Source organism: Leptosomus discolor, chromosome 7 (assembly GCF_034619465.1).
Source record: "Leptosomus discolor isolate bLepDis1 chromosome 7, bLepDis1.hap2, whole genome shotgun sequence".
Lineage (NCBI taxonomy): Eukaryota > Metazoa > Chordata > Aves > Leptosomiformes > Leptosomidae > Leptosomus > Leptosomus discolor.
The window spans coordinates 60,412,663-60,433,525 of NC_141397.1; the positions used below are offsets into that span (position 1 = coordinate 60,412,663).

General features: G+C 47.1%; 1 protein-coding gene across 2 annotated transcripts in view; it reads left to right on the forward strand.

Annotated features, from left to right (window-relative positions):
- TNIK (TRAF2 and NCK interacting kinase) overlaps positions 1-20,863 on the forward strand; it is a 77,263-nt gene that overhangs the window by 10,151 nt on the left and 46,249 nt on the right. For both annotated transcript variants that reach the window (XM_086468216.1, XM_086468217.1), the window contains exons 3-10: positions 2,989-3,099; positions 5,455-5,545; positions 6,906-7,036; positions 10,838-10,892; positions 11,676-11,754; positions 16,515-16,690; positions 18,303-18,369; positions 19,218-19,422. In XM_086468216.1, coding sequence (XP_086324342.1) covers positions 2,989-3,099; positions 5,455-5,545; positions 6,906-7,036; positions 10,838-10,892; positions 11,676-11,754; positions 16,515-16,690; positions 18,303-18,369; positions 19,218-19,422 — 915 coding nt within the window. The remainder of the gene's footprint in view (positions 1-2,988; positions 3,100-5,454; positions 5,546-6,905; positions 7,037-10,837; positions 10,893-11,675; positions 11,755-16,514; positions 16,691-18,302; positions 18,370-19,217; positions 19,423-20,863) is intronic.

The window sequence follows — 20,863 nt, forward strand, 5'->3', positions numbered from 1 at the left end:
CCTCAATAAATGGCCTTGAAAATTAAATTTCAGAAGATGATCTTACCTTTGGCCCACCTTGATGATAATTTTAATTATGGCTAATAAAAATTCAATCTGCATTTCAAGTTTATTGTCTTACCCCATCATGACTTCATCCTTTAACAAGATTGGTAATGATGCAAGTGTGTACAGGGCAAAGCACTCACCTAGAGACATGGGGCTGGTAAGAAAATATCTTAGTGTCAGTGCCCTTTGAAGCCTTCCCTGAGTATACTATGCTCTGTCCTAAAATCAGCTGGATCTCTTTGTTCCCTTTTCCTTTCTCCTGGAAGGCTGTTTGTTGATTTCCAACCTAAATATACCCATGGGATGTTGATACATTGACATTATGCCAGTATCTGCCTTGTTCTTCTCCCTCTCTGGTGCTTACCTGTCCATACTGTTGACAGTATACACTCATATCCCATAGCCATCCATCCCCTGGCTGGCTGAACAAGTCCTCAGGTCCTCTGAGAAGACCTGGTCATCTTCCAGCGCCTGCTTGGCTGTGCTCTTATTGTTCTTGAGCTCCGTCGCCCAGCAGGACACACAGTGCTGTGGGTGAGGTCTCACCTGGCGTGTTGGTGTGCCTCCTTAGCCATCATCTGCCTCTCCTCTCCTTGGAGGCTGCATTGTACGGGTTGTAGTTGAGACTTGCATCCTTCCATCTGGGGAGCAAAGGAACTATAAAAGCCTGAGGGGATCACAGTGTCGCTAAGCGCCGCAGCAGCCAGCTTTCCTCCCGTTTCATCCAAACCTTCTGGAAATGGTGGTTTTTCGTGTTCATCCATCCACTCTGCATTGCAGACAGAGATACTCGGGCAGCCTTGTCATCTTCCTGCTGCTCGTTTTCTTGGAGATCTCATGGCAGAGCTTTCGGGGAAGTGCCTTGCTGTCAGCAGCACGTGCGCACTCCTGAGCCCCCTTGGCCCCTGCTCAGCTGGACCTGGAGCCTGCTGGTGCTGCCAGAGATCTGCTGGTGCTGGACATTTTCCTGTGGATGTTAAAGGACTGTGTGGCTCTTCGAAAGCCAAGTCTGAAACACTCCTCCTGGGAATTTCTCTTTCCCTCTCACTGTTTTTTTCCTTCAGTCTCCAGGAGATTTCACAATTACAGATTCGGGATACATCAGCAGGTGGACATATTATTTATTCACCTCCTGGTGCAAAATTAATCTTTGCTTTGTGGAAATTGAGGACAGGGTAGAGGACCGAGTGAACTGCCAGCTTGATAGATAGTCTGGCAAATTAATGGAAGCACTATGTACTTTTAATGGGATTTCTTCCATCTGCTTTTAAGCATTGTGGCTGCTGTACGTAGCATAGCACGCCCTTCCTCTTCCTCTTGCTCCAGACCCTGGTGAGAGCCTGCGGATGAATTTCCAGGGAAGGGGACTATAGAGGGAAGCCTTTTGGGTTGGAAAGTGTTTGTGGCTGGCTCAGCTGTCCAGGGTTTTCCTTTCTGAGCTTGCTGCCCTGGTATCCCAAATGTTCATTTAATCAGAAACGTGCAGACACCGATACTCCCCATGTGTCAATCGTTCGAAGGGAAGAAAGAGACGAAAAGTGACTTTGTGACCAGTCGTTCCATTATTCTCCATTGGGTGAGCAATGAGTAACCTGTGACTAAGGTTGTGTCCCAGTGACACAACCCAGTGGGTTGCTGGTCCGCTGCTGGGGTGGAAGAGCTGCAAGCGCTGCAGCAGCGTTCCTTGCCTTTGCACAGGACAGACTTTGGCTAGTCATGCGTCTAACTCTTGAAGCCAGTTTCCTGACGTAACAGGGATATACAAAGAATTTTTCAGCTGCCAATTTGGGAAGAGAAGAGAAACTAAATATGAAAACTAAAGGTAGGAGCACGGTCAAAGCCAACGAAGGTACAGTCTGCTGGAGTATCTTATTTAACCTGAAGGTTTATAGCAGTACTGTGTCTGGATTTTGTGATTGTTTATTTATGATGGTCTTTTAAATCACTGTGTTTGAGCAATTTGGTTAGGAGTAACCCTTTTGTACTTTCCTCTCTTCTCCTCTTGGCCTATGCTTTTAATAAAGTGATGTCACTTGCTTGGAGAACATGAAATGCCATGTAAGCTCTATGTGATAAGAAACTTTAAACGTGCACATTGAAGAGTCTGGCAAGGCACAACTTGTAAGGGAATATCTTTTAGTAGCAAGCTGTCTGATTGGAAACCATGGTTTCCCATCTGAGAGAAACACTTGCACAGGTCTTGGGGGAAGCTTGTGGCGTACGCGGGCTGTGCTCGCTTCGTGGAGCACACCGACGGCTCCCGCACGCCCTGGGGATCCGTGATGTCTCTGGGAGGCAAACGCACATCCCATGCTGGTTTTGTAAGGTTTTTTTCACAGTTGCTCGATGACAAGGTTAAGTTTGGGCCTGGGTTAGCTCATTGTACTTCTGTATTTGATATTATGAAACTTGTACCACTGAAGTGGTACAAGCGGTGGTGCTGACTCATTTGAACAAACCTGAGCAGCAGGACACCACCTCTCTCCCAGAAGACCTGAAGCTGCATGGCAAGCTTCTCCTCAAGGAAGGTTTCCTGCTCAAAAAGGTGATCAAAAACAAAGACCTGGTGTGTGTGTGGGGGAAGTTGAAAAGTATACCTGATTTCTAAGGTTCTAGGAAGCTTTCAAACATCTATCGTGTTGCCTTCACATTTTCAGAAGAACTTACGTGCAAGAGGTAGAGTTTTGCTTGTATTGCTGTTGATACTAAACATTCACCATGAGTCACAAGCCTTCCAGCCTCTCATTGTTTTCATTTTTATAACAAACCCCGCATGGATTACAGGCTGATAGGTTCAAGATTACGTCCCAGTGGCTCTGCATAGTGCTGCGCTGGCCCCACAGCTGTGTTGCCAACATCGGGGTCCTACCGTGGGGTCAGGGAGCCCAGAGGATGCTGTCAGTGTCATTGCAGTAATGGCATTTTTGTTCCATTTGGCAGCTGGTGATGGAGTTCTGCGGCGCGGGCTCCGTCACCGACCTCATCAAGAACACAAAGGGGAACACCTTGAAGGAGGAGTGGATCGCCTACATTTGCAGAGAGATTTTACGGGTATGTGTCCAGAGTGAGCTAAATGTCAGGGGTTGTTGGAGTGTTGCACTCCGTGCTCAGGGGACACGGGAAGCCTTTGGCTCTGCAGGCTTCATGGCTGCCATGCTGCCGTGGGCTGGAGCCTCTTTGGTGCCAGTAGGCATGAATGATTCATGTGCTTGTGTGATGCATCATAAATAAGCCCTGTTTAATGGCCTTTAGACTCTGTTAGTTCCCTGACTTTTAACCCTCTTTTTCCTTCAACAAATATACAATTTCCTTTAGTATTAATAGGGCAAAGATTTATTTACATTAGAATTACATTTTAATGGAAAGGTGAGGACTAACAAGAGTCTGTGGAAAGCATCTTCATGGTTAAAAAGCACCCTACGTTTTATTAAATCCACATGTCTCTGGCTTTAATGAGGATGCTGCAGCTTTTATATCCAGAAGATAAATGTTTGACTGGAATGTCTTAAAATGGGCCATGCAGGGTTTCATGTACTGGGAGATGGCAGCTTCAGCAAAGCCTTGCTTGCATTTTGCACAGCTGAGGTCAGATGATATGATCGTAATGGTTGCCTGACATTAAAATCTATCGCTCCGTGAACAGAGGTTTTGTTGAACAGAAAACAGAAATATTTGGCATGTGAAGGAAACCTGCAGAAGAGCCATTCAAGTGATAGGACGAGGGGAAATGGCCTCAAGTTATGCCAGGGAAGGTTTCGATTGGATATTGGGAAAAATTTCTTTACCAAAAGGGTTGTCAGACACCAGGACAGGCTGCCCAGGGAAGTGGTTGAGTCACCATCCCTGGAGGTATTTCAGAGACGTGTAGATGTAGACATGGTTTAGTGGTGGACTTGGCAGTATTAGGTTAATGGTTGGACTCCATGATCTTAAAGGTCTTTTGCAACCTGAATGATTCTGTGATTCTATGAAAGAAAACAAGGCAAAATGACTGCTCCGAAAGAAGGTGCCTGACATTGCTGCTGAGGCTGCCGGTGGTATCCAGAGGTGACAGAGCCCTTCTCTCTTGACCCTGAATGCCACTGTCCGCACCAGCGTGATGTGCAGAAGATGCTGGTGCTGTAGCTAATCAGTTGTTGTATGGACATTGCTTTCGGTGCCAGGAAACCACAGTTACACGGGCTTATTTTAAATGGATGAGCTTTGTGAGCCTACTTCTTAAAATAGTCCCTGGCAGTGACTCAGAACCCAACCACTGACTCGTGTCCCAGGGCCACCGTCGCGTGTCATCACTTGCATTTTGGCCGCACGTTCGGACGGTTGGTTGGTGACCTCCGTAGGGTTTAAGGTGATGAAAGGCACCCACCTTTGTGCTGCAGAAGGTGGCTTAGTCTTGATTCAGACGTTGATGGCCAGTTGTAATTCTGACATGAGGCTTGATCCCATGTTGTTAAAAGATGTTTTCCTTTGCCTCCACCACACAAAGGTGCCTCTAAGCAGGTATAATATGGCTAAAAATGGGCTCCCACACAGATATTACCTATTTCATGGTATTGTCCCAAGGTAACGAGCGTAAAATGACTAATAACTACCAGTAATGATAGTAAAAATTATTTTCTTCCTCAAATATGAATGTTTAATGTGAAATGTAAGCCTAAAACAAAATTAGAATTTGAAGTAATCCATATTTTTCCTAAGCTGGCAATATTAGGTGGATGTTACTTTGAAACTGAAATAATGAATGAATGAAATAAAAATGTAGGTTGCAAAAAGAAATTAATGAGCTAATAAAAAAAGCACAACAGAAAAGCTAGTTTACCTTTAGCCTTTGAGACAGGCTTTTAATTTGAGCTATATCTCTATTAGGGATATGTGCAAGTTATAACATTTGTATTTGCATGGTAGCTTTTTTAATACAAGCTTTTCAGTGTATTGAAGTCCAGTTTATTGGACCAATATAACAAGAGAATTGTTTTCTTCAATTCCTGGATGATGGAAATACAGAAAGGAGACAAAACTATTCTATTATTTCTGCCACAAAAATGGCTCCCTAAGGCAGGACGTGGGGGAAAATATGTCTATAGCTACAGAGGAGTCTGGGTTAATATGGGTTCCTGCAGAAACTGAAGGGTTGGTTTTAATCCCTATAGAATTGATGGTTCTCCTGCAATGGAGAGCACCCACTGCGCACATATAGCCCATCGGTGGGCGTCTCGCTTGCCGGGCATGTCCTCCCAGCGTGTGACACAGGACAGTATTTTGAACACATGGTAAACAAAAGCATTCTCAAGTGCTTAACTCCAACTGTGAATTTCTCATTTCTGGAGCGTAATTGGTTGAGGAGGAATGTCAGAAAATAACATGCTTTGAACTTGGATTCCTCTAACCTTTCTCTGAATTCTCTAGGGCTTGAGTCATCTACACCAGCACAAAGTAATTCATCGAGACATCAAGGGACAGAATGTATTGCTGACGGAAAATGCAGAAGTTAAACTAGGTAAGAGTGGGTTAGAGCTCTTGGAAACTGCAAGTGGGCTGGCTGGAGAGAAGCAGCGAAATCACTGGTACCTGACTTGGAGAAAGGGGATGGATGCTAAGAGCTGCTCTATGTTTTTTCTTGTGCCGGCCTCAATAACATGACCTTGGGTGTTGACCAAGTGCTGTGCAATAAACTGCCAGTGGTTGATGGCCAGGTTCTGCATGCGAAGATGTACTTGCAGTGGTATTTCAGCCAGGTGGTTTGGGCAGCTCTGCCATCAGGCTAAGCAATGAAGACCATTTTTTCATGCCCCAGGTTGAAAATTGGCATGTGTGCATCACCAGACATTTATCGAAGGCTGTTACCCCACAGCTTCATAGTAGCATGCTACAGGATCATGATCCGTTCAGTTTAGTGTGAAATAATCCAGAGTTTTTTTCCAAGCTAACCTGTTGGAGAGAGCTTAATTTGCAAGAATGACTCTGGATTTTGTATGTGGTGTTAGTCACCCTGGAGAAGACCAGGCATCCATTTGGAGATCATATGGAAGACAGCAGATCAGCACAGATGATGTGCTGATATCCTCAGTTGTCCAGCACCAATGTTATTAAGGCTGTCTTTGCGTGTTCTAGTTTATGCTAGTGATGAAAGATCCCTTACACTGGTGAAGTGAGATGCAAACCTTGTTTTCCCATGTCTCCTCTCTCTTATTCTCACAGCAGAGTAAAACCCCGGCTTAACAGATGGCACCACCAGCTCGTTGGGCTTTATGCTGGTGAAGATTCCCCTCCAAGGGGAAATTCTCCAGGGCAAATCTCCAACCATTGCGTTGTGCAAAGTGAACTTAGCGGACCATACAGTATTCTCTCATTGATTTGATTTCATCAGTTTTTGCTTCATTTTGCAGCGCTCTGCTTGACATTTCCCTATGGGCCTTTGTCCTTGGCCCTTAGTTGCTTAAGTCTTTTGCATTTCTGCCATTTCCAGCAAGAATTTAGGTAGAAAAATGAGGCTTCTACCAATATTTGGCAGGCTTTAATTCAAATGAGAAAGTGTAGAACAAAGGCTGCTGCTTATTCATGTTGCTAACCCTGTTTCTCATTAGTATGAAGCGCTGTGATTTCTTTTCATTGCCTCCTGGCAAGGAGGAAAAGGCACAGTGTTTTGTACAAAACCTGGACATCAGATGATCAAGTTTGTCCTTGGTTGACTTCTGTTGATCCTAGCAGAGATCAAACAGGAATGTCTCTGGCTGCATCTTCTTTCCTGACCGTGCAGAGGAGTTGGTCTGAGTGAACTCAGTGTTTCGCATCGAACAGAAGTGTTGCTCAGGTTTGTCTCCGACCTCACGATGCCCTGTTGTCTCTCTGACCCACAGTGGATTTTGGTGTCAGCGCTCAGCTGGACAGAACGGTGGGCAGGAGAAACACCTTCATTGGAACGCCTTACTGGATGGCCCCCGAGGTCATTGCCTGCGATGAAAATCCTGATGCCACTTACGACTTCAAGGTACCTCAATGAGCCTCTTCCTGCTCCTTCATACATCGTTACAGGTGGAATCTTTGCAAAGACTAGCACGTTTACTAATAAGGCAGTGAAGGAATTAAAGCAACAGTTACTGGCACTTGCAATGAGAGCTGTGGTCATAAACATCTGAAGAAGGTGCTTGGTGTGAGCTCAGATTTTCTGCCCCAGTACCGTGAACTTGAGCACTCAAGAATTCAGTACGTTCTTGCAGCTTTGAAAAATACGTTGACAAGCAGCGTAGTCTCCTTGTGCTTTCTGGCTGTTGGATTTTGAGATGCCGGTTCAGGTCCAACGTGGGTCTTCGTTGTGCTGTTCATGTATCCAAATTTACTGTGAAGAAGTCTTTCCCCATGCTGAGAAAGGTGTCAGACTGAGGTTTCCTACCTGCTAGCCTGCTTTTCAGTGCTGCATGTTTAAATACTACAGTCAAACATGCTGTATTTGCTCTATTTACTCTGGAGAGAAGTCGGGTCAGGTTTAGAAAGGGCAGAATCACATCTTCTGGCCTGCAGGCTGCTGTTCACAGGGAGATCTGAAGGCTGCCACACAATCAGACGTTTGGGGGGCTGACCTACTTTTCACGTGTCTCTCTAGTCTGTTTGAAGTTTATTTTTGGATCGGTGGCAGCACAACATTGCTGCTGAGTTATAATGTGGTACAGAGCCCCGTGCCACGCAGCAGGGCTGCAGGAGGGTTATGAGTCCCACCTGCCCGTTCAAACTACAGTGAGGTCTGATGTTTAAAGCAGGGAGAGATTAATATATTTTATCCTGTTTCTGCCTTAGTGGAAGTTGCTGGACACACATCTGTAGAAATGTCCCTTAGTTTTTTGTCCCTTGTGTTTTTTGGAGTGTCCAGAACTTGAATTTCTAGCTCCAAAGCCCCAAAGGTCCACTGAGCACGTCCAGAGAGGAGAGCAAGACGCCGACACGTGAGCTGTAGGGGGAGAAGCTCAGACATATATAGAGCTGGCTGTACCTTGTTCATGTGCGCGCTGAGAGGTCGCTTTACAAGGTAATATTTAAGAAGGACTTTGAGAGCTGGTGTGGAGCTAGGTAGCCGCTTTCTAACGGTAGGACACTACAACGTAATAGTGCAACAGCCCACCATCGTGGTACAATGTGGGGTGCAATTACCAATCGCTTAGAGAAATTTCTGAGAGATGAAGGATTTTAAAGTAACCAAGTGATGCTTTGGTGTTGCAGCTATTTAAGTGCATCAGTCAACTTTTGAACTGGTGGTTTTCCAGAGAGCAGCCCTCCAGTCTGAGTTCAGACTCCGGGTTACATAAATCGTTAATGATAAGGACGTGTAGAAATAGTTTAATCTGCAGTTACTTAATACTCTTTGATTAACCAATTACAACAGGCATTTCCTCAACTCTGCTGATGGCAGTGCTTCATAGCAGGTCTGCAGCCCGCGCTGGCTGCTCTCGCCACCTCTCCGCTGACAGCCGCGTGGTGCAACGCTCTAATTAATTGCAGCTTTTTATTTTTTTTTTTTTTTAAAAAAAAAAAAGACTGATATCTTCATAGGCTACTTTCTACCCTCAGAAATCCCTGAGGTTTTTCCTCTTTCCAGAATAACTAGGGCACTTAATATGCCGTTGACTGAAGCACAAGCAGTGGGACCAGAATCCCTCTATTGTCCCCAAGGATCAAACGCTCATAGCGAGCCGGGCGCTTGTGTCTCTGAAGTTGGCGTTGACCATTTTCCTTTGGCTGGGGGTATGAAACGGCAGGCTGATTGCTGCCGACACACTCACTGCAGGGTGTTTTTGGAGCTCGTGGTGATGCGGGAGCCACTGGACGTTTGTCTGTACCCCGGATCACATCCCTGCACCTGATGCTCTTGCTTTGAAGTCAGGGCAAAAATGTAAATGACAATTTTTTTTTTTTTTTTAAAGGCATGCAAATCAGATGCTCTCAGGTTTAGCCAACCGGCTTAAAATAGTGAATACAAAAGATGAGATTTGTAGGGTGAAAAAAGGAATCCTTGCAGGCTTAATCTGTTGGGAAAAAAGCCTCTGATCTCACTGTTTTCTTAGCCAGAAAGAGATGCCTGTGTAATCTATGGAAGGAGGCAGTAAATACCTCCTCACAAAAATAAAGCGCTTGAAAAAAGAACAAATAGAAACCCCACATTGTTGAGGTTATTTGTTGGGTTTTCCCTCAGCCGTTTTTCCTTTTTTCTTTTGAGGTATCTTGTCAATAAGCTTAGAATCAAAAGGGGGGGGGGAGGCAGCTTGCTTCCCTTCTCAAGGCAAGACAATGCAAATATATTGGCTTGGTGTCTTTTTGCTGGGTGGACTGAAAAGCTTTTCAGACTCAAAAATACACACCCCCACCCCTAAAAAAAACCCTTCTTGAATTCCAGATCATTATAGAATGTGTGCTTCCTGCTGAGTTTTCTACTTTCTCTTGGAGACTGATAATCCCTTTCTGTATTGCTCCAGCTTTAAGATCACTTGGCATTTTGTGTCTAATACTGGGCGCTTCGATATGGAAAGACACACTAGGAATTTGGAAGGAGTTCAGCAGCAACCCAAAGCAAAGGGGTCATGTGTGCTGAATCATGTGGAAAGACTGTGATAATTAAGTGTGCGGCAGAAATCCCAGCTGACCAGAAACAAAGAATGGATGAGACTGTCCTGTGAACAGGCTGGAAATAAGATTTGAGAGAGAATTTTTAAGCAGGTACAAAGATGTGTAGCAAGGATGGCACTTGTTAGGGGAGTTCTTGAGTTAAAAATGAGGAAAAGTGCCTTGAAATTGAAAATCCCAGTTGTCTTTCCTGCTTGGTGTATGTGAGAAGGTGCTTGTGCTCCCTAGAGCTCTCTCTAGCTCTGGCTGAGCTTTTGGGGCTCTGTGCTGGGAAAAACAACCTTTCTGGGATTTACTCGCCAAATTGCAGGTTTAGAGGCTCGAGGCAGTTTGGAAAGGGCAGCTCTGGAAACAGAGAGGAAAAAACTGAAGCAAGACTGCAGGGACATGTCAGAGAGTGGGGCGAAGAGGGAGAGCAAGATTTGAGTGCTGGAGGTGCAGGAGCAAGGGTGTAAGGCAGAGTTTGTCCCTTCCACCATTTACTGGTTTTGATGTGCTAACTGGAGTTCAGCTGGTCTCTGGCAAACATCAGCTGCAGCTAAGTAGCATCAGGCTTGTTGTGGTCCCCTGTGCACCTGCAGCTTCTTCCCTTGCCATTGCCGCCCTCCCATCTCAAGCAGGTCTCTCCACCCCCCTGGAAATGTGTCAGAGGCTGCACTTGAGATGGAGGCACCAAAATTAGTCTGGGTCCTGTCCCTGATGCAGTGGGTGCTGGGTTGTGAATCATTAGTAGCCCTATACACGGTGTCTGGAATAATGAATTGGCTGCTTTCTGCCAAAAAAACAAGTGGTGGTGGTGCCGTTAGGGAGGAGGTGCTCATTTTCTCTCACCAGGCACGTACTGTCTCTGCCCCCACTGCTGTCTGGGAGAGCTGAGCTGTCCTCTGGGGCTCGTTACCAGATCTGGAGGTGCAGCCACAGCTCGTCAGTGATGGTGGGGTGGGGAGGCGGCGCTGGGAGCTGGGGTTGGGAGCCTGTTCTAAAGCTCCAGCACGTGGCAGGAGGATGAGAGACAAACTCCCAACGTGAGCGTCCAGGGGCTTGCAGAGGACACAGAGACCCAGCTCACAGGGCTGAGCCCCCTGGGCTGGGGACAGCCACGCTTCTCCCCTCGCCTGGTGCCCGCCACTGTGACGATGCCCCCCTGCGTCACGTTATGTCCCTCTGCTTTCTTTTACAGAGTGACTTGTGGTCTTTGGGGATAACGGCCATCGAGATGGCAGAAGGCGCTCCCCGTAAGTAGATGCGTTGCTCTGTTTTAATTACCCCTGCGTTGTGGTGTGCTGGGTTTGCTGAGAACCAGCCAGCGCTCGGTTCTCTGTAAGAAACACCATGCAGAGGTTTTCCCAAGCAACCTGCGCTCACTGAGGTGGAGCTTGCAGGGTCCCTGGGGACAAAGCTGCCAGGGCAGCATGGCCCAGGGGACAGGCAGTGAACAAAGGGACACGACCCTGTCTGACTCCTGATATGTCACTTGAGCACTCTGGGCCTCAGTTTCCTCAAATAAAATACAGATGAAGAAGGGGTGGAGGACTAGAAGCAGGTAAAACATAGCTGATATTTTACCGACCTCTGCGGTGACACAGGTGGTGGCACACTGGGTTCAGCCTGGTGCATCTGCACAGGTCATACTGCTGTGGGTTCTCAGCATTATCCTGGGATGGTCCTTGCCTGCTGGGAAATGCAAGTAAATAAAGCAGAGCCTGGTGGCGTCTAGTGCAGCTGTGCTGTGCTCCGGGGCCATGGCTGTCAGCTCCTGGCAGGGCGCTGAGGCCACTCAAGCTGGGGACACACACCCTGCTTGGCTGGGGACATCAGCTCTCACCTGAGCTCCACGCTGCTGCCGGGCTAGGGCTGGTCTGTAGGGGGTTGTTGCTGCAAGTCCTACTGCTGTGCAGGTCATGTAGCTTCAGAGGAGACTTGGGTCTTCCTAGTTGGGGGTGTAGCCCCTCTTTAGGAAACCCAGGGGCTCTGCAAGACACTGTGCCGTGTTTAATGCCTCTTCTTACAAATTGCAGCTCTCTGTGACATGCATCCCATGAGAGCCCTTTTCCTCATCCCCCGCAACCCGGCACCGAGGTTGAAATCAAAGAAGTGGTGAGTCTCTTTCTCAATCTCCAACGACTGTAAAAACGTTTTTGCAGCAACTTGTTCCTGCAGCTCAGGCACGCTGGGGACTCGGTTGTTTACATTTATGTAGCTTTGGGGGCCGGTGACAGTCTCCAGCATCACTCTGGTGAGTGCAGGTTTGAGGGAATTTGGTGTGAAGGAGTCACTCACCATGGGATGGAGGGGTTCCTAGGTGGGCAGAGAGGGGAACTCGCTCTAGCACTGCCATTTCGCAGCACCGAGTCGGCTTTTCCAAGGCGGTTCATGCAGCCTGAAGCCAGATGACACTTTGCTTGGCTCCTGTTTCTTTCCAGTCAGGTTCCATTTTCAAGTGGAAACATGTATCCAGGCCAAAAAAAGGATAGTTTATCTTGAAGGCCCAGGAATGCGGAGATTTGTACTTAGTTTGGGCTTTATTTTAAAATTTTGCAGGAAAAAACTACATCACTGTTTTGAAAAAAAAGCAGGGCATGCCAATAAAAACCCGTAGGAAAAATATTCCTGAAGCCCAGCAGATGTTGTTTTGTTACTGTATGTCCTGTACCGATAGAGCTGGAGTCCGTAAAAACACTCGTCTTTGGTTTGTGCTGTTTGCCTGCCCCAGGTTCAGCAGTGGTTTGGTCAGGAAAGATGTGCCAGTTGTTAGAGAGACTGCACTGCCCCTTGCTCCCAGATAGGCTGAGCTCACGGAGGGAGGTTTTGCCTTATTCCTTGAAATTATGCTTATTATCTTGTTGAAGACACTCAAGAAAAAGGAGAAGAGTAGTTGGTAGGTATCGAAAACACTTGGTGCCACAGCAGCAGTATTTTGTTGCTAGGAGAGGATCAAGACGGGCTTGGAGTCCTCTGCATTGGATGCATTGGGGTTTTAGGACCAGCCCCTAAAAACTGACCCAGGCTTTGGCAGGAGGCATCTTGGCAGGATCATCAGCTGCTCCAGTACCAGACCTGGAGGAGAGGGACCTTTCTGAGCTGGCTCTGCAGAGGATGTCAAAGATGCTTGCTGTCCTTGCACAGCCTTTTGAGGATACCATTAGTCAGCTAAGAAAATAGTTTATACGCTTGTTTTCTGCCAGATCACCAGTCTCCTACTTCATTATCCTCACTGCTGCAGCACGAAAAGGATTGTAAGAGTTTAGAGTTTATTTTTCATACAGAAGTGCTGTTTATTCAGCAAAGGCTTCCTCAGCCTCCAGGCAGAGGGGAGCTGACAAAAGCAGGTTTTGAGCAGAACATTTCCCCATCTCCTTAAGGTAAAAACAGAGCTGGGGTGGAAGTTGTATCTTAGTCCCTGCTCTGAGCTACCAGGACATTCTTTGTGCAAGCCAGGGTGTTTTTTGGCACCACCTTGCATGTGTGGTGGTTGTCTCAGGCTCACATGTCTGGTGGTGGTGAGCCTGGTGGTGGGTCAGCTGGTCTGCCCAGGGCTGTGCTCTCCCCATGCCAGGGACAGCATCCTGGGTGCTTTGAGAGAAGGATCACCTGGAAGCCATAGTGTAATGGAACTCCAGCTTCAGCCCCTCCAGGGGAGCGTGGTGCTCCCCTGGCCTCTGCTACCCCTCCATGAGCAAGCAGGGATCCCTGGTCTCCAGCAGAGCTTGAACCCATATCCATCTTCCAAGCTTTCATTGCAATGGGAAGCTCCAAAGGATCCAGGCGAAGCTCCATCGATTCCTTAAGAGCATTTTTTTTTCAGCATTTTCAGTGGGACGCCGGGCAAACTTGCTGTCCTAGGCTCATTTCTCAGCTGGAAGTTTGGGGCCTGGCCAGGACGGGTCCTGGGGTTCTGCAGGCCCAACCCAGAAAGACTGGAGGTGTGTGACCAGGCTTTCACAGCGGCTCTCTGGCAGTGGGCTGGTTTTCACAAGCACAGATCACAAGAGAAAAGCAAAATGAAGAAAGGTTCAACTTGAACCTTGAGTTTGTCCTTGCTTTTGTGCACGACAGCACACAAAAGTGCGCCAAGTGGGCAGACCATCTCTTTCCTCACGTGAAAGAAATAGTGAAGTGACTCCAGCACCTTTAAGGGTAAGTCAGGGAAAGCCGAGAGGGAATGCAAGTATGGGAGCTGCCCCGAATCGAAAATCCCAGAGAGGAAAATACTTTTGTGGCTTACTGCATCCTTGTACTCACTTCTAAAACAGTGCTGTGTTCCTATGAAGTTAAAAAGTCTTTGGTATCGTTTTCTTTCCCAATTAAAGCCAGCCAGCAATGAAGCTTTATGTTCTTCTTCCTGTGTTTCACAGGTGAAATGAACTTGAACGTTAGTGATGTCGTTCCCATAAACGCTCCCGAGCCCTGCCTTGTAAGAGGTCTTTGTTAATGAGATGATATTTGCACTGTGATGCCACTTTTCATCCAAGCAGCTGCAAAGACTTTGCAAACATTGATTTAAGCTTTACAAACCCCAGGAGCTGGAGGAGCTCGTGTTTCAGGAAGGTGGGCTGACCTGTGCCCCGGGAGGGGGATGAGATATGTGAAGACGTCCCCCTGGATCAGAGCCAGGGAGAAGGCCCTTGTCTTCTGCTTCAGCAAGGGCTGAACTGGACAGGCTTGGGTTTTTGGAGAGAAAGATTTCGGGAAAACCAGAGGTCTGAGCTGGTCCCTGTCCATAGCTGCTCGGCCAGCTCAAGGATGCAAAGGTGTCTTAGAGCATCACAGGGCACTGGGACCCCCATCCCCAACAGATGGGCAAACCCATCAACTTACTGGAGGGTAACTGTTCAGCTGCTTCACCTCGACCATGTTTGTGGGTGCTCTGGACCACGCATCCACAACTGGCGTCTCTCCAGCTTCACACCAACAGGGGAGAATCGTATTTTAGAAGTGGATTTTTTTTTGAGTGTCACATGGATTGTCCCTTCTGGATACACCAAGACCCTGGGTTTCTTGAGGCAAGGTGGCAAAGGAAGATTTGCTCATTAATAAAGCTGGAGGGAGCATTTAATTGGATCCAGTAGTGTATTTTATTTTTGCATCTGAGTTTGTATGGATTAGTACTTAAGAGATAAATCACTTTTAGTCTGACAGCTTAAAAGTAAAATCCCTGAAAGCTTATTGTTTTACTTCTAATGCAATTCTGTAGTTATCTTGTTGGCTTCTGACATTAATTTACACTCATTTTCCTATTTGCTTGTCGTGGTTTAACCCCAGCCAGCAACTAAGCACCATGCGGCCGCTCGCTCGCTCCTCCCTCCCCCCTGGCAGGACAGGGAGGAGAATTGAAAACGAGTAAAACTTGTGGGTTGACATAAGAACAGTTTAATAATTGAAATAAAATTAAAAAATAATAATAGTAGTAATAATAATAATGATTATGATAACAATTGTAATGAAAAGGAAGATAACAAAGAGAGAAATAACAAGACAGGCAAGCAAAGCACAATGCAATTGCTCACCACCCACTGACCAATGCCCAACGAGTCACCCAGCAGTGATCTGCCCCTTCTGGCCAACTCCTCACAGTTTATATACTGGGCGTGACGTCATATGGTATGGAATATTCCTTTGGCCAGTTCGGGTCAGCTGTCCAGGCCGTGTCCCCTCCCAACTTCTTGTGCCCCTCCAGCCTTCTCGCTGAAAAATCCTTGACTTACTATAAACACTTCTTAGCAACAACTAAAAACATCAGTGTGTTATCAACATTATTCTCATACTAAATCCAAACCACAGCCCTATACCAGCAACTAGGAAGAAAATTAACTCTATCCGAGCTGAAAGCCAGGACATTGCTAAAGCAACATAGAATATAGTGGCCTGTCAACATTTTTCTTGTGAATTCCTGTTTTCTTGGGTTTATACGGTGGTGGAATTGGTTCCAGGAAAACTTTGGATGTGCGACACTTGAGACAGAGAGAAATTTGTTTATTAAAGCTTTGGCTGAAATTGTTTTAGCTGAGATTGAATCTAATAGTTTGCGGGAAGGCAGGCTGTGAGGAGGGGCTGGGCTCTGCCACCTGCAGCTGCGTTCCTGTCTCTGCCCCAGTGGTGCTGCCCCAAGATCATGTCCCGTTTGCCTGCATCCATGATCAAGGAGACTGAGGCATGGTGGCCCCCAGGACCTGGTGGGTTAGTAAGGCTGCTGGGTCTCCCTGAGAGAGCAGGGAAGGGCTGCAGGCAGCGAGCATCGCCCAGAGCTTGTCTGAGCTTCAACAAGCCGTGTAATGTTGGGTGGTTAGATCTTAAAAAACCGTCAGCCTAGCTTGTCCCACTCATCTTCAGAAAGGTACATCTGTTGAAATAAGGTACATCTGTTGAAATACCACCCGGGGCCACAAAATATGAGAAACAATCCATTAAGGAATTGCATTGATATCTGTATATGTGTCTCTCGATTCTACTTGCAGTTTCACAGGGCAGAGGGAAGGGAGGAGGAACACTCCGTTGCTTTTTGTTGGTTGCCATTGAGACATCTGGCTTTGGTGATTCCCCAGTCACACTGGTGGTTCCCAGCTTTCTCCAGACTCAGCAGAATGGTAGTTTCTTGTAATTGCACCAGGAAGGCATAGATAGGGGCGTGCATGGGAGGAGTAGGAGGGGATGAAGGGATAGAGGGCACATGTGATGGTGCACGGTGCTAAGCATCAACAGAGGGGTCATGGGAATCCTCTTGGAAGGTTGCATCTGAGCAAGAGCTGTGTAGCAGCCAAACGATCTTCTCAAATACCTACAGATATTTCACTTTCTAATATAAGAATCGACATATTTACCTTTTTTTTCCTGTACCTTCCTTTTCTGTCCTTGACCAGGTCTAAAAAGTTTCAGTCCTTCATTGAGAGCTGCCTAGTGAAGAACCACAGCCAGAGACCAACCACGGAGCAGCTGATGAAGCACCCCTTCATCCGAGACCAGCCCAACGAAAGGCAGGTCCGCATCCAGCTCAAGGACCACATTGACAGGACTAAAAAGAAGCGAGGCGAGAAAGGTTAGTGGAGAAGTGAGAAGGGTTAGTGGAGAAGCAGCACTCTGGGCAATCCTTGACCTCTGACATGTGCTTGGAGATCCCTAGTGTAGACCAAGGTGCATCTGTGCGGGCAAAGCGTATGGGGAGGAGGAGGAAGGCAAAGCGGACGGGGATGCTCATGGTCTCAGTGCCAGTTTCCCTTATTCAGATGACTAAGTTTGTTCACAAACTGCTTGAGTTAAATAGGCGTGGTCCTTCTGTGTGACCATCTTCTGGTTTTGAGGTCAGATTATTTTGTTTGATTCCTCTCAGTCATTGAAACAAAAATAAATATCCATTACAAAACAGTTGGTGTTCATACAAAGCCTACAGGTGACTGTCATTAGACTGATCAATGTCTTTAAATCTCTTGTTTTCCTGATGAAAAACGGTGTCTTTTTTGTCCAGGTGGTAATTTCCACATGGAACATTTAAGCTTTGATTCATTAAAATGTGTGTATAAAATTTACGTCTGCATGTATACGTACTGGCGTGTGGGAGGGAGAAGCTGCTAAGCTGAATTTTTCCTAGCTCACGCGTTTCATGCCAAGTCTGTTGATCTACATGACAGCCATGCTGCACCAGCGATGAGCAGAATTGTGTGAACGAACATCTAGATAAGCCCCAAAGCATTTCCATTGAGTAGGAATAACCCATTAAACTGAATGTTTTCAGTGAACTCTCCAGGCCTTATCAAAGTCCTCTGAAAGGAAGATCAGATAGCTGAAGAAACTTGTTGAAGTATTCAGCTGCTTGTGAACCAAATTTTAATTTGAAAGCTCATTTGTAGAATCCAGCAAATTAATATGTCGCTATTTTTCTTCTTATTGGTAGCAGTATTAATTTTTCATGTGTACCTTCCAGCCCCTTGTAATAGATTTTACTATAATCAAACCAATAAAACAGGACCCCAGTGAAGTATTAAATGTGTTTGGTCTGGCAAATGAAGGTTGCACCCTAGAGATGGAGAGTAATTGGATAAATGCAAGACTTTATTTTACTATCATTCCCTTCATCCAATAAAGATGCTATCCCAATAGAAATCACGATATGTAGCACAACATTGCAGTTGGGCTTTTACGTAAATGTCTTCATTGCCTGAAAAATACATGGATTTGCATAGGAAGAGCATATGTTTGGGGAGAGAAGAGTTGGTGCCTTCAGAGCTGTAGTTGAATCCCACCTTCCAGTGCCTGCGGCTTCGATAGCTTGTGGTGCACCTCCCTTTGAAGAACCCTCCTGAAGGAGGGTCTCACTGTCCTATGGGGATAAATTCTTACTGTATGGACACCCCCCATCTTTGCATGGAGGGGCTGTGGTTGCTGGTGCTCCCCGCGGCGCTCCGGCCAGGACTACAGCCCTCTTCCCAGCCAGCGCGGGCGTGTGAGGTGCCAGCACCCAGGGAGACCACCCATGCTTCCCTGGCCTTGCAGCCCCCTGTAAAAACAGAAAATGGAGAGTAGTAGTGCTGCTTATTCTTTGTCATGCGAGAAAAAGAGAGTTATCTGTTCTGCCTTCAGAGCTCTGGGGATTTCAACCACTGGAAAAACAAATGAGTCCAGCAAAGGGCACTGATGAGCAATTCTGTTCCTAGATGAGACAGAGTACGAGTACAGTGGAAGTGAGGAGGAGGAGGAGGAAAATGACTCTGGAGAGCCCAGGTAAGAATCAGCGTTTCATTTCTGCCCGTACATCTCTCTAACTCAGTATAAAATCAGCTTGGATTACAGGCTCGTGTGAACTAGAAATGGAGAAAGGACAGTTTGAGCACTGAGTCCTGTTCCCATGCAGAGCAGGGTATATTCTCTCTGCTAGACGGTGCATGGGTATAAACTGATGCTATGAATCACCTTAGCCAAAAGCTGAGGAAGGAGACCTGGGAACCCTATCGCCTCTGGGATCTGCAGCACGGTGTGGGGCTGTCATGGGAATGTGGGTATTTAGGAGTGACAAAACATGTGAGGTGAAGTCAAAGACAACTCTTTAAAATGTGGTTCCTTACATCCAAGTGTGACTCCATATTTCCGTGTAGCTTTTCACCACAAAACCTCCCCAGTCCTCTTGCGAGCATGGCAGGGCTGGAGCTTTCTTTGGTGACATTTTTCAGAGCTGTTGTAGTTAGTATCAGGTTATTCCATTATTTCACTAAGATAATGTAGTTTTTTAATAGCTGGCAATGATTCATGCTAAATGTGCTTTTTGAACAGCTAAATATAGTGTGTGCCACTGCAGCACAAGAGGCTTTGATTCGAAACTTAATGTAAAGGAAACCTTTAGCAAAGAAATTGCTGGTGAGCCATGAACGGAGTGCTGTGTCTGCTGTCCTGCCCCAGTGCTTACGGTGCCCCCCATCCCTTGATCCACTGGTGCCCAAGCTCTGTTTGGTGTTTGGATACTGTTGGGATGAAAGGGAGAGGGGCCACGTTGGAAAAACCACGCAGAACTTCCCCTGGCTAGAGGTTTAGGGGTGCGGGAAGGGGATCTTCTCTGATGCTTCTCTCCTGTGCAGCTCCATCCTAAACCTGCCCGGGGAGTCGACGCTGAGACGGGATTTCTTGAGGCTGCAGCTGGCGAACAAGGAGCGGTCGGAGGCACTGCGCCGGCAGCAGCTGGAGCAGCAGCAGCGGGAGAACGAGGAGCACAAGCGGCAGTTACTGGCCGAGCGGCAGAAGCGGATCGAGGAGCAGAAGGAGCAGAGGCGAAGGCTGGAGGAGGTAACTGGCCAAAGCTGAGCCGTGGGCTGGCAAAGGCTGTTTTTGGGTGGAACAGCAGGATTTCTGGTAGCAGGTCCCAAGTGACTGTTCTCAGCCTGGCTTAAGGAGATCATGTCCTAACCTCTCTGGTCAGTAACTCCAAATGTTTTGTTACGGTGGTCAAACCCCCCTGCTCATCCTTTTTGCAAATGCCCCTCCAGCCACTCTCCTCACTGCAGCAAGTGTTGCCAGCTCTCCTGAAGGTAATAGAGCTGTTTTGGTATAAAGAAACCCTTGAAATACCAAACTTAAAGGGATCCCTGAAACTCCTGAGCAGAGTTAGCCCATTATTGGGGTGATAGCTGTGTTCAGTTGAGGTGGGCAAAACTCCTGCTGGTCCAAGCATCAGTCCCTTTCCCCAGATCCATGTGCCACTTGTGTCCCCTTTAATCGCCAATTTCAATTTCAGTCCTTCCAGTCCCTGCCAATTACAATTTCTCTTGCAGAGGAGGGGCAGATGCCTGCCTGACTTGTTCAGTGATCCATATGTGCCCCGAAGCATAAGATTTCATTACACTTGCCTTAACATACCACCTACAAATGCGATCGGTCATAAAATTATCCACCCCATTTAAAATCCAGCTGCAGGATTTGACCGGGTGACTTTGGGTGCCCCTGAGCTGCTTAGCCTGGCCACGTACTCTTTAGGAAGTGCTCGCTTTCGGTTTAGCTCCTGGTTCTTCAATTGCAAAAGTCCACCAAAAAATAAGGGGGCTTTTCCCCTGCTCTTGGGTTTTTGGTGGGGTTTTGCACAAAGACACGCAGTGCCTCGCTCTGAACTCATCCCAAGTGTCCGATTGAAGGGTTCATACATGAAGGGTGATTAAATTAGCTTTCCGAAGAGGTCGCTAGTATGTCTGGAAAAAGGACTTGCAGTAAATAGACTATTAGAGCAGCCACCCCCTTAATTTGCACGAGCCAGAGTGTCTGTTAAGTTTAACCTGACTGTCCCTGCGCTGGGTAATGCCCCCAGGACAGGGGCACAGACAGGAAGGAATTTCAAGCAGCTGGTGGTGGTGGTGGTGATGGTGATGATACTGCCCTTCTTCGAGGTGGTCCTCTGAGCCCCTCCTGGGTGAAAATCAACACGGGCACATCCCAGGCAAAGCATTTTTTCAGTCTGGTAAATATGTAGGTCTGTCATGTTGTCAGGGAGCATCGAGTGTTCAATACGTTGTAGGTCAGGCTTTGGTTGCGTCCTGCACCCTTCCCAAAGCTGCTCTGAGACAGGACAAGGTTTGCACGTAGACGCACCCCAAAATCCCCTGCCCCACTGGATGTTTATCTGAGGACTGTTGTAAGGAAGCCTGGCTCTGCCTTTGTCCCAGTCTGCTTGCTGCAAGCGGTACAGGAGCAGAACAACAGCAGAATAAAAGCAGACGCCAGATTAGCTGCAATCCTG